Source organism: Mirounga leonina, unplaced genomic scaffold (assembly GCF_011800145.1).
Source record: "Mirounga leonina isolate KUSES-001 unplaced genomic scaffold, KU_Mleo_1.0 Mir_174, whole genome shotgun sequence".
NCBI lineage: Eukaryota > Metazoa > Chordata > Mammalia > Carnivora > Phocidae > Mirounga > Mirounga leonina.
In genome coordinates this window covers 82558913-82571642 of record NW_023270451.1, presented here as the reverse complement: position 1 = coordinate 82571642, position 12730 = coordinate 82558913, and the positions used below count along the sequence as shown (strand labels likewise).

The 12730-nt window shown below is 40.7% G+C and overlaps 1 protein-coding gene across 1 annotated transcript in view; it reads right to left on the bottom strand.

Annotated features, from left to right (window-relative positions):
- Positions 1-12730, bottom strand: part of CNTNAP2 (contactin associated protein 2) — a 1539511-nt gene that overhangs the window by 616495 nt on the left and 910286 nt on the right. Inside the window, exon 15 of the mRNA XM_035021319.1 lies at positions 5987-6187. Within this exon, the coding sequence (XP_034877210.1) occupies positions 5987-6187 (201 nt within the window). The remainder of the gene's footprint in view (positions 1-5986; positions 6188-12730) is intronic.

Below are 12730 nucleotides of genomic sequence, written 5' to 3'. Positions count from 1 at the left end.
CATGACCTCACTGAGTCATCTGATGAAGGCATTACAACTGCTCAGAGTCATGCACTTTATCTTTACTCCTAGGTACAGGGGAAGATGGTCTTTTCCCCTCTCCTAAAATTACTCTGCAGATAAGCAATCATGACTCATGTTGATTCTACTACCTATACACTTGAAAGAAAGTCTTCCCTCTTAAGGCCCAGGGAGCGGCTCAGACATCCAGTCTTGTCCATACTGCGGTGGCCCTGCACAGGATGTTCTCTTCCTACAAACCCGGCTCTCCCTCCATTCTGTTCTCCAAATAACAGCTGGGATCTCCCACTTAAAACCACTCCCTTTGCCCTTTGAGTGGAATCCTTAAGGTCATGCAAGACTCCTTTGTCTCCTTTCTGTCTCTCACCTGCAAAGTCTCTACTCCAGCCATTCTGACCTCTCTCATTTCCTCCCAAGTACGTGTCCCCTGACCTCCATCTCCGAATCAGTGCACATTCTGACATCTCTAATCTAGAATTCCCTCTGCCATTTTTTTTTTTTTACTTAACTCGTATGAATCCACATGTCAGCTTACATGTCACAATTCCTGATACACAAGAAACAATAAATATTTGTATACTGATTATCTCAACCATTATTCCAGTTGAGGCTTTCATCAATTCTATCCATATTGCTGAAATAGCCTCTATTTTCCCTGTGATCATTCTGTCTCTTTTCACCATAGCGCCCTCTATGGAGAGCCCTCTAGCTGCCTGGGTGTGGAATATTATATTTAATCCTCTAATTTTCCCTTTTAGTTATTTCTACCTCTTTGCTCACTCCATTTAACTGAGTCTTCCAGTATTAGTATAATTATTTAACACAAAAATTAATTAGACAAATTATTAATCTTTTGATTAATATACTGATGGGACACAATGAAAATGCTAATCTTTAGCTACCATTAAGCAATGTTTTTACCTATGTTTCAAGAGGTAAACATCATGCTTTCTTAAAATGCATAGGGCCAACTTGGAAAATTCACTTTCTTAATAACTTCACCAAAGTTTAGAAATTTTTTTCTAAAGATAGGTTATAACTTACAATACCAGAGTCATGTTTTCTTGTCTTTTGGATGCCACTAAATTACAGTTTAGTATCATCAAAGTATATTGAATTTTACACTGCTTACTTTACAGGCAAAAATTGTGAACATAATTCCTTTTCAATAGATACAAAATCTAATAGTAAACTACCCAAAAGGATGGATAATTTATATTGCTTCTTCCAACAAAAGAAGCAATAAAACTATGACTTATGAGAATAAGACTACATTGAGAAATTAAAAGAAATGAAACACTGGAAACCAATGAAAACAACACTAAATACAGTCAGAAAAACAGGAACCATATCAAGTTTACACCTCTACAGTTAAATAAATCTTTTTTTTTTTTACAGTTAAATAAATCTTGATAGGTATAAGGAATACTTCACCAAAAATAATCCTTAATTAGGAAGTATAATGTTTTATAAAATAATATATGACTCCAGTGCATCTAAGATATATAAATAAGCATTTTAAAGCAGGTTAATAGGTTGTGCCCAAATATAGGGAAATATTTTATTTAAAAGCATTAGGATTGCTAAGACGTTTCTCAAGTTGGATCTAATGAAACTTTCTCTTGGTATCTAATTTATCAAATCCAGGTTCTTAAAGTATTTATTTCAGAATTATATTTCATTATTTAGTGATTTTTGTCTTTCATAAGTTCAGATATTACTACATTTGCAGTTCTGGGGTTATAAATATAAAACATGTTAACATCCTTTTGGCTTTGGATACCCATTAATGGTTTCCTTTGTTTAGGGAGAATTTGTTCATTCCCAAATTGGTAGGCCTCCCTCCAAACTCTATGCCTCTTCCATGGAATAAAGTAACTTTGTCTTGTTTCTAGGTCTTTTACAGAGCTAAGAACAACTGAATTAATAAGTAACATGGCAAGAATAGACATGACCCTAACGCATGGCAAAATCATTACTTTAAAATTGATTCCATTTTTAAATTTTGTAGTAATAAAAAGAAGAGATAACATTACTACTCTTGTAAAGTTGTGAGAAACCAGTAATGAGTAATTCTACATTTGTTGGCTAACGGTATGGCACAACCAAACATTTATCAAAACAAAAATGAGATCCATATGCATACAAAATCAACTCTTTATCATAAGCATCATTAGAAACTATAGAGCCCCAAATGAACTCTTGAGGGTAAGGCTCTTAAAATAAAGAATAACATTTTAAGTGCATAGCTATTACAAACTCATTTGATATTCATTTTAATTGCCATGACTATAATGAATATACTTTATATTCAAACAGATGTCCTAAGTACTGCAGAAGTTCCAATATAATTCAGTCTTAGTTAAGAACGAGTAAATGGATATTTAAAATTGAATGTTACCAGGAAGGAGAAAAAAAAAAAAATCCCAATTATAGCAAACATTAGCTCCTTAAAACAACAAATTAAAGATTTTATTAAATTGTGTTCTTTCTTATTTGGACATACACAGAACACAATCATACAGAAACACTTGCTGTCAACTACTCCTTTTCCTTGCTTCAGCTGTTCTACAGATTAGCTAGCCTGGGAAACAGAAATTGGGAGCATGAAGAATGACTCAGAAGGGAAGGCTGCTGTATAACATTTAGAGACTTGTCTATGAAAAGGATTAATAAATACTACAATGCCAATCTAGGTTAGCTGAAGGAGCAGATGATTATGTATGCCATTTTCTTTTAATTGGCCAGACAAGTTCTAATATTCCCTTTAATCTTCTCCAACATGGAGAATTGAAATCTTAAAGTCTAATATGAGAGACCTTTACACCATAAATTAAAGATGGCGTTTCTTAGTGTTGGATCACAGAACTACCCACGGATGGTTTTTTAAAAGCAAACATTCCTGGGCCCCAACCAAGTTCTATCAAATGAGAGTTCCAAGAGTATGGCCCTGGAATCAGCATTTTGACAAACTGAACTTGTTTAAAACAACTGCCTGAAGGTAGGACGAGGTAATACTTAAAATTATATATTCTCATTTCATTCCAATCAGCATTTATTAAGTATTAATCTTTTGTGAGTGAAAATTATATATATATATATGTACATACAGGCAAGCAGCATATGATAAACTTATTTTCAAAGTACAATCTATTAAGTACAATAATCATCTACAAAGGTCTGGAAACACAATGTCTGGAATCACAAGAAAATAATCTGCTACTGTGCAGATTAACAATTAACTCTTGATTTTAATTTAGTATTTATTTCCCCTGAAAAGGCGTCTGGAGGTTGACAAAAAGTATGTTTAGCTTATTACTAGAAAATGTAACTGAAATAGTGTTTAAAAAATTTATCCTATTTTTCCTGATGTTTTAGAAACCCTCTGGTTTTGAAAAGGAGCATAGTAAGTGAGGCCTCTTAGCGGCTGCAGGGAGGAGACAGGGGGCTTCCGGGAGCGAAGAGGGAAGGAATGAAAAACAAGACCAGCACCAGAGGCAAACTCTCCTGCTTACTTCCAACCTAATTCTCCTAGCGCCCAAACTGTAAACTGAACTTATTTAAAAGTCACACTGTGTTTTGTAACCACCAGAGCAAAATTCAAAAAGCAAAAGTTGACTTTGGAGTCAAAGAGAAGAATGGAAGAAAATAAAGCTGATGGTACCAAGCCACTTGTCTGGTCAGCAGTTTGCCCCCATCCTCACCCACACCCACACCCCTCAGGATTGAAGACTGATTGACTGAGATCTTTGGAATGCACCTCAATAAGGAGCATTCACTCATGAAACTCAGCGCCGACAAGCTGATAGAAGTTGTTAATTGCACCCAGTGCCCTGTATTTTCTATCATCCTTGGTTGACTTTTCCCAGCACTGAAAACAAGATCTAGTAAAAAAGGCGATGGTAAGTGCAAGTGCAGGGAAGAACAGTTGGGCTGTAGGGACTTGGAAGGCTTCCCATGGCCAACAGCAGTGGTTTTCAAAGAGCAGTCTCTAAACCAGCAATGTTGTCATTGCCTGGGAACGCAGGTTATTAATGCACTCAGGCTGCTATAACAAAATACCACAGCCGGGGGGCTTAAACAACACACATTTGTTTTCTCACGGTTCTGGAGGCTGTAAGTCCAAGATCACGTTGCTAGACATCTTGGCTTCTGGGGAGGGCTCTCGTCATGGCTTGCAGATGGCTGCCTTCTCACTGTGTCCACGTGTGGGAGAGAGAAAGAACTCGCTTTCCCTCTTTTTATAAGGCCACCAATCTCACCAGCTTTATGAACTCATTTAACCTTAATTACCTACTAAAAGCCCTATCTCAAATTCAGTCACATTGGGGGTTAGGATTTCATCATACAAATTTTGGAAGGACACAATTCAGTCCATTGGACTCACTACATATGCAAATTCTTGAGCCCCACCTCAGCCCTAGTGAATCAGAAACTTGGGGACTGGGGCTCCGCAATTTTTGCGTTATTAATGTCCCAGGTTATTCCAATGCCTGCCGAAGTCTGAGAAGCACCAGCCTTCGGGGAAAAAAATCCCAGGTCCACAGTGGAACACTTAGTCCATGCACCCCCCAGCACACCCTTCCGCCCCCAGTTTCTCCCATGTGTTTTCCAACCTTATTTCTTCCTATTGTTACTGAACTCTGCTTTTGCTGAGCTACTTCTCACCATGACCTGACGGATCATTCACATTCTGTCTTCTGGACTTTTGCTTACCCTCTTTCAACATCCTCAAATCGTCTTTCTGCCTCTAAGCACCACCTCAGCAGAAGAACTAAGTGTCTGAACCAATCATGTCCACAATTTACAGATTTTACTTTCTTAGAGTCCATAGGTTATACTCATCTATAATTTCAGCACGTCTTTGCACATTAAAAAAACACTCAAATCTTTAAAATATTGTATATGTTTTTTATAACTCTTCTTTGTAAGTATTCCACACAATACTGCCTCCAATCCAACACTGATTTGGGGCAGCAAATAGCCCGTTGGTCTGTGATGTAGCACGATGGCACTTCTAAAGTTACTTAATATTAAGAATAATCAATACACTACTTGCTATTTGTGAAGTCCTTAAATGCATCAAACACTATAGTAAGCATTTGGTGCATGACCCTATGAAATTCTCACTCACCTGCAGTAGGCATTATGATCCCTATTTGAATGAAAAAGACATGGGATACTGAGGCTTAAGAGTTCAATTAATTCACCAAAGTCACACCTGGAGAGCGGCAAGGCTGAAAAGTGTAAACATTTGTTTCTCTCAGAGCACATGCTTTATTTCTACTCTGTTATACTATAGACTGAAGGATTTAGTTTTCTGTCAACATCTTGAATCTGCTGCCAAGAACCCCAAAGCATATGGATCTCTTGGAAAAGATATTTCTAATGTATCCTTTGGAAACTCTTTATTTTCTATACCCCACCCCCCCCCACACACATCCTGAGGCATCGTTAAAAGGAAGCCATCATGAAAAAAAAAATTAGGTCGAACTTCTTGAGACAAGCAGATACTGTTAAATGACTACAGACAATAAAGCGCTCTAAATTTTATCGCTATTCTACAAGTTATTTACCTCGGGCAGCCTTTAGAATGCTTTCAGCTTTACGTTAAAGACAGCTGAAGAACTCAGAAGGTATTACCTGGAAGTTCACAAGAGGCGCTGATACACTTTTGCCCAAAGCAATTACTGATAATTAAGCACCAGAAACACTCATACACACGTATATGCAGGTAAAATTGAAAAATCTGTAAGTTGGAAACAATGGAATTTTTTCCTGAAAATCGTACTTTTTCGGTTTCATTCCCCAGAAAACCAACCAAGGGAGGTTTTACTTTTTTCACAGCTGCCTGCACTTTGGAGACTTTGCTGTAAGATAAGAAGTCACACCTGTTGGATTGTTGCGACCATTCCCAGCACCAGCTGAGATGGTAATTAAAAGTAGCACTCTATGCTCAGCCTACCTGGCGTGTTCAACAGCCTCGACATCTTGCAGAAATAGGAGACGAACTGCTCACAGTGCTCGGCGCTGCTGGTGACGGCGCTGATCTGGTCCATGGAGGCGCTGTACACGAGCTGCGTCACAGAGTACTTTTCTGGGCTGTAGCCCACCACTGTGGTCTGCATCTGCAAATTGTGAGACACTACGGTCCACACTTTGTCCTCTGTGGGGAGAAAAATACCACGATTAGGATGCAAGGACGTCTTTAAGGGGTAGAAAATAACTGAGCTGCACTTTCTCCGAACTGATGTACAACAAAGTTAAGGATCGCCATCCTTCAAGCTCTATCCTGCAGGTTCTCCTTATATAGACAAAGTAGAAAGAAATGCTTTTTATTAAGAAGAAATGCAAGGGGGCGCCTGGGTGGCTCAGTTGGTTAAGCGACTGCCTTCGGCTCGGGTCATGATCCTGGAGTCCCGGGATCGAGTCCCGCATCGGGCTCCCTGCTCGGCAGGGAGTCTGCTTCTCCCTCTGACTCTCCCCCCTCTCATGTGCTCTCTCCCTCATTCTCTCTGTCTCAAATAAATAAATAAAATCTTTAAAAAAAAAAAGAAGAAATGCAAGGGACGCCTGGGTGGCTCAGTTAGGCTGCTGACTCTTGATTTTGGCTCGGGTCATGATCTCAGGGTCATGAGATGGAGCCCTGCATTGGGCTCTGTGCTCAGCAGGGAGTCTACTTCAGGATTCTCTCTCTCTCCCTCTGCCTCTCCCCTGCTTGCTCACTCTCTCCCCCTCTCTCTAAAATAAATGAATCTTTTAAAAAGAAACCCGAAAACTAAATACAAGATACCTCCTAAACACAGAAAACAGCTTGTCTGTGGTTGATGCTAATGTTCACGGTTCACGGCACTGAATGTGAGCTCATCATGTTCCCAGTCCTTCCTGACTCCCTGACCCATCACTCCTCTGGTACAACAGCATCTGCTCTTGCTTAGATGAGCTGTGCTCTCTTAAGCCTCTGAATCTTTGTATATGCTGTTTGCTCTAATCAGAATATGCATCCTCATCTTGTCAACAAATGTCCCTTTCACTGTGACCTTTCAGGTAAAATTGGACCCTGCGTTCTCTGTTACTAAAATGCTCTATACATGGGCAACAATACAAATGAGTAATTACCTTGATGCTCTGGACCCTGAAAATTTCAATGTGTGAAAAGGAGAAGTGAAGGGGCGCCTGGGTGGCTCAGTTGGTTAAGCGACTGCCTTCGGCTCAGGTCATGATCCTGGAGTCCCGGGATCAAGTCCCGCATCGGACTCCCTGCTCAGCGGGGAGTCTGCTTCTCCCTCTGACCCTCTTCCCTCTCATGCTCTCTGTCTCTCATTCTCTCTCTCAAATAAATAAATAAAATCTTAAAAAAAAAAAAGAAGTGAATATAAGATTGATGAATATAAATTATAACCCTACATACTCCTGAATTTGAATTAGAAATATCACTGGAACCCATAATTTTTCTTTTTTAAAAAATGTAGACCTATGTCCTAGCTCTGTCCACTGGAAAAGGCCCCAAACAAGGACAACCTGTAGAACCAGATTGTCCTCACTCAATATGATTTTTCATTAAGAGGAAACTGGGCTGCCGGGTGAAGTGACTGATTTCAGGGCTGGAAATGCACAAAATAAGCCTGGAACATAATGTCACATAGAAACAAATAAGCTATTGGAAACAGAGGGCAGTTCGGAAACCCCCAGGAACAAAGAAGGATGATTTTTTAACATCAGTAAGAATTTCCTGCAATGGAATAAAATACATCAGGGATGTTTAATTGCAGGAGTTCATTAAAATAAAAAGAAATGTTCAGTCTTGGAAAATGCCAAGTAACTAACTCGTTATTTTGAATATTAGGAAATAAGCACGAAGAATCCAGCATTTAGCCTACCTTTCCTGTAGGAACCGTCACAGAACTAACGCTCTCTGTATGGAAATATTCCAGCTCATAAATGAGGACTAAGTGATGGGATTACAGGACCATCATTTTGGAACTTCTAACAAGGGGGCTCTGAGCAATGGCTAATTCACGGCTGCTAATACAACCGCATGTCCAACCGGACGACATGTGCCTTCCGGTGGAAGTACACAACTCTGCCTGGGAAGCAGTGTGCGAAAAATCAAACACGAACTTCACCGAGCTCGCAGTCCTGACTACCAGCTTCAGGGAAACATGCACTGAAAACAATGTATATTTGGGGGAGGGGAATATGCTAAATGACCCCAACGGGAAAGGTCAGCAGAATCCGTGCAGTATGAAATTCTACCGATTATACAATCTAGTTTTTTCAACAAATTATAAATTCCAAGGGAACAGAGAGAGAGAGCACTAGAGATTAAAAGAGACTTTCTGAACTTGCCCCTCAAGCAGTTTTCCTTCTTTCAGTAAAGGGCAACTCTATTCTTCCAGCTGCTCAGAACAAAGCCGGGGGGGGGGGGGCCCCCTCCCCCCCCCCCCCCCCCTCTCTTCTACACTCATTTCCAACCGGTCCGTGAATCCTGTCTGCTCTACCTTCTCTGTTCAGGATCTGAGCACTCCTGACCCTCAGAGCCTCCCCGCCCGCCCCCCGCTCTGGTCAAAGCCCCCACCTCCTCCTGCCCCCATCACACAAAACCTTGTAGCCACCCACCCCCCGCGCGCTCACACCTACCCTGCACACAGCAGCCAAGCTGAGCCTCTGCAGATATAAGCCACATTCGGACACTGTGCTCTAAGCCATCACGTGGCACAGGGTCTCATTCGGAGTGGAAGTCCAGTTGCTGGAAGGGCTGAAGGCCCTCTGTGGTCCCACTCCGCCTGCCGTGCCCCAGCCCCTCCTGCCCTCCTCATGCCCCTCTTGCTCCTCGGGCTCCAGCCACACCGACCCCTGCCTTCCGCAGACCCCTCAGGCAGCCCACCCGTGGAGCCTTTGCTCCCACTCTGTCCTTGGAGACCCGCAGCCCCACCCCCCATAGCTGCCTCGATGCCACTTTCCCTCTGCTCGCCCCTCCCCACCGCAGCTGCTTCCTATCTCCTCGACCGGCTCTGTTTTCTCCACAGTGTTTATCCCTCTGTGACTGAGGGCACGTTTCCCTTCTGTCTCCCCATGGGGGTTGGGGGGGTAGGCAAGGGGTTGTTTTCAACGCTGGATGCACAGTGCTTAGAATAGTAGCTCGCATGTAACAGACCTTCACAATATATTAGTATGAATTAAGAAAACATCAATAGAATGCAAGTAACTTGACCTAGGAACTTACTGAACCACTGCGGTTCAAGGTCTGGCTCGGCCACGACCTTCCCGAGAGCCTGGACAAGCCCACTTCGTTCTAGACTCTAATTTCCCTTCATCTGTTGTAACATGTCTCGACGTCAGAATCCTTTCCACCCTGCCCCTCTTAAACCCACTAAAACAAGTTCAATACGGTACCCAAGCAGTAACACGTTTTCCGTAAGGTAATGATTTCCTACTTTCACCTTTGGCCTGATCAGAACTGTCTTCTTCCAGCTCCTCTGAGACGGCAAAGAAACTACGGTATGTTTTAGTAATTCCCTCTCTTTCTGACATGGTTCTGACAACATTCTGGTTGTCATTTATATCCAGACCTTCACGTTTACCTTCCCCTAAGTGAAGATCCATTAATTAAGGTTAGCTTCATCTCTTTTCTGTTAAAATCAGCCTCTGTCAAAACATTTGAGAACTCATCACTACTCACCTTTTTAAATTTTAATTTAATTTTTTATTATTTTTTAAAAAAGATTCTCATTTATTTGTCAGAGAGAGAGAGAAACTGAGCGAGCAGGGGGAGCAAGCAGCAGAGGGAGAAGCAGGCTCCCTGCTGAACAAGGAGCCCGATGCGGGTCTTGAACCCAGGATCCTGGGATCATGACTTGAGCCGAAAGCAGACGCTTAACCCACTGAGCCACCCAGGTGTCCTGTACTTACCTTTAAAAAAAAAAAAAAAATCCTTATCAGGACCTCATCCTTGTCCGGTAGCAATATTCCAATATTCCATAACTTTCATTCTTTAACTCATAATGAAACAGCACTCTCCTCTGGCCCCTTTTAAAAATATCATAACCCCCCCCCTTTTTTTTTTTTAAAGATTTTATTTATTTATTTGACAGAGAAAGACACAGCGAGAGAGGGAACACAAACGGGGAGTGGGAGAGGGAGAAGCAGACTCCTTGCCGAGCAGGGAGCCCGATGCGGGACTCGATCCCGGGACTCCAGGATCATGACCTGAGCCGAAGGCAGTCGCTTAACCAACTGAGCCACCCAGGCGCCCCATAACCCCCTTTTTAATTCATACAAAATAATGTTCATAAAGGCAAACATTAATTAAGCAAGTAAAATAAAATGGTCACCTATAATGGTCTCTGTCAATGACTTAAAAAATATTAGCCAATTTGTTAATATTGATTAGTCTCTGACATTTTGGTCCTAGTGATTGCGTGGCCCTAAACCCCACATACATGCATTTCAGCACACACATTTCAGTATCAGTCTTGAGGGCACCATCTTCCTCATATTTGTTTTATAGTCCATTCACTCATTCAACAAACATTACTGAGTACCCGCTACATGACAGATACGGATCTAGGCACTAGGGAAGCCACAGAGAAAAAAAAATTCTAAATTTTTGCAGTTTACACTCTTGTATTCTCGTGGGGAAAAAACAGATAATGAGCAAAAAATTAAAAGGAGAAAAACTACAACAGGGAATGGAAGAATAGGTTGGGTGTAGATTGCAATTTTTTTAAATTGAAGTATAATTGACATACGATATCCTATTAGTTTCAGGTATACATCATGGTGATTTGATATTTTTATACATTGTGAAATGATCCCCATGACAAGTCTAGTTACCACCTGTCACCATACTAATTACAGTATTATTCACTATATTCCCTATGCTGTACATTACAACCCCATGATTTATTTACTTTATAGCTGGAAGTTTGTAGCTCTTAATTCCCTTCGACAATTTGGCCCATCACCCAGCCAGCCCCTCCCCATCTAGTAACCAAGTTTGTTTCCTGAATCTATGAATCTGTTTGTTTTGTTTGTTTCTTTTGTTTTTTAGATTCCACATATAAGTGATTTCACAAATAAGTGAAATCGCATGGTATTTGTCTTTCTTTGTCTGATTACATTTTTAAACACAGTGGAAACCGTAACAGCCCTCACTCACTAAGTGATGTTTAAATGAATAAGATCATTGTCTAGCAAGCCACACGAATGTCTGGGGAAAAGTATTCCAGACAGAGAAAGTGCAAATGAAAATATTCTAATTTTGGGATATTCTGGTATTGTTTAGGTATACAAGGAGGCCAGTGAGTGAGGAAGGAAAGAATAGCAGGAATTAAAGTCTGAGGTGTAATGGGGTTGGGTAGGTGTGAGATGGAAAGCCCTTTGGAATTGGAAGGTTTGAAGCAAGTTAATGTAGCATGCTTGAACTTATTCTCTGACATACTATTCTTTATTTCAATAAAGCTATAACTCAGGAAGGCTTGAAAAAAAAGAATACACATACATACACCCCCCCATATATATGTATATAAAGACTTAAATCTTTTTGCAGTGTTGTGGCATTATAAAAGGTAATATGTAAACTCTATTTTAATGGCATAAAGCAATTACTGTTGATGCATCTTGCAAATTATTTTTTAACGCTTGCATGTTACACATGAGCCATTAAGTCTTAAGTGACAAATGGATATTTACAATTCTGCAGATATCCGCCATCTAGAAGAAAGTTATACTGTATAGATTTTCCTTTGCTAGTATCATAAGTGAAAAATTAAGAATCTTATTCCCATATTTGTAATGTGTTTATATAATCTGTGTTATCAGATACGTGTGTAACGCAAATAGAAACTACTAGGTATGGCAAATTCTAAGTTTCTGCCACTGTTCCATTTTCATGAAGAATTGATAAACTAGTGTATTTCAAATACTCTTTGGGTTAGCGTGCTTTGAAAATGCCTTCTGTGATTACTGGGAGCTTAGTATCGGTCTCATCATGCAATCGCATATTTAAAAACTGTCACACGGTACAATGTTTTCAATACAGATGATTTAATTGTATTTTTCAAATACTGGGACACATGTAGAGCACACTGTGGAAACTCATCCTCTGCTCGGCCATAAACAGGGTTTACCAACAGATTACCCAGCTTAGCTGTGCTGACATGAGTCCATCAGAAAGGTCCCTCTGCCACCTCTACCAGTGACCCTGCATCCTTATCCTATCTGTAATTCTCAAGTAATTCACTTCATGAGAACTCAGTTCTCTGTAAGGCTGGAGTTCTGACTAGGAACTGATAAAGCCAGGAAATGACCAGTGAAAAAAGGCAAAGAATAAATCCTTACAGGATGGAACAGGTTTCATTATCATGTATATACGGCTGTTTTTGACTCTTTTCCACATTATCCATATATACTCTGAAGTTCACATTACAGAGCATATTTTTTTTAAAGATTTTATTTATTTGACAGAAAGAGACACAGCGAGAGAGAGAACACAAGCAGGGGGAGTGGGAGAGGGAGAAGCAGGCTTCCCACTGAGCAGGGAGCCCGATGTGGGGCTCGATCCCAGGACCCTGAGATCATGACCTGAGCCAAAGGCAGATGCTTAACAACTGAGCCACCCAGGTGCCCCTACAGAGCATATATATATATTTTTTTAAAGATTTATTTATTTGAGAGAGAGTACATGAGAGGGGGGAGGGTCAGAGGG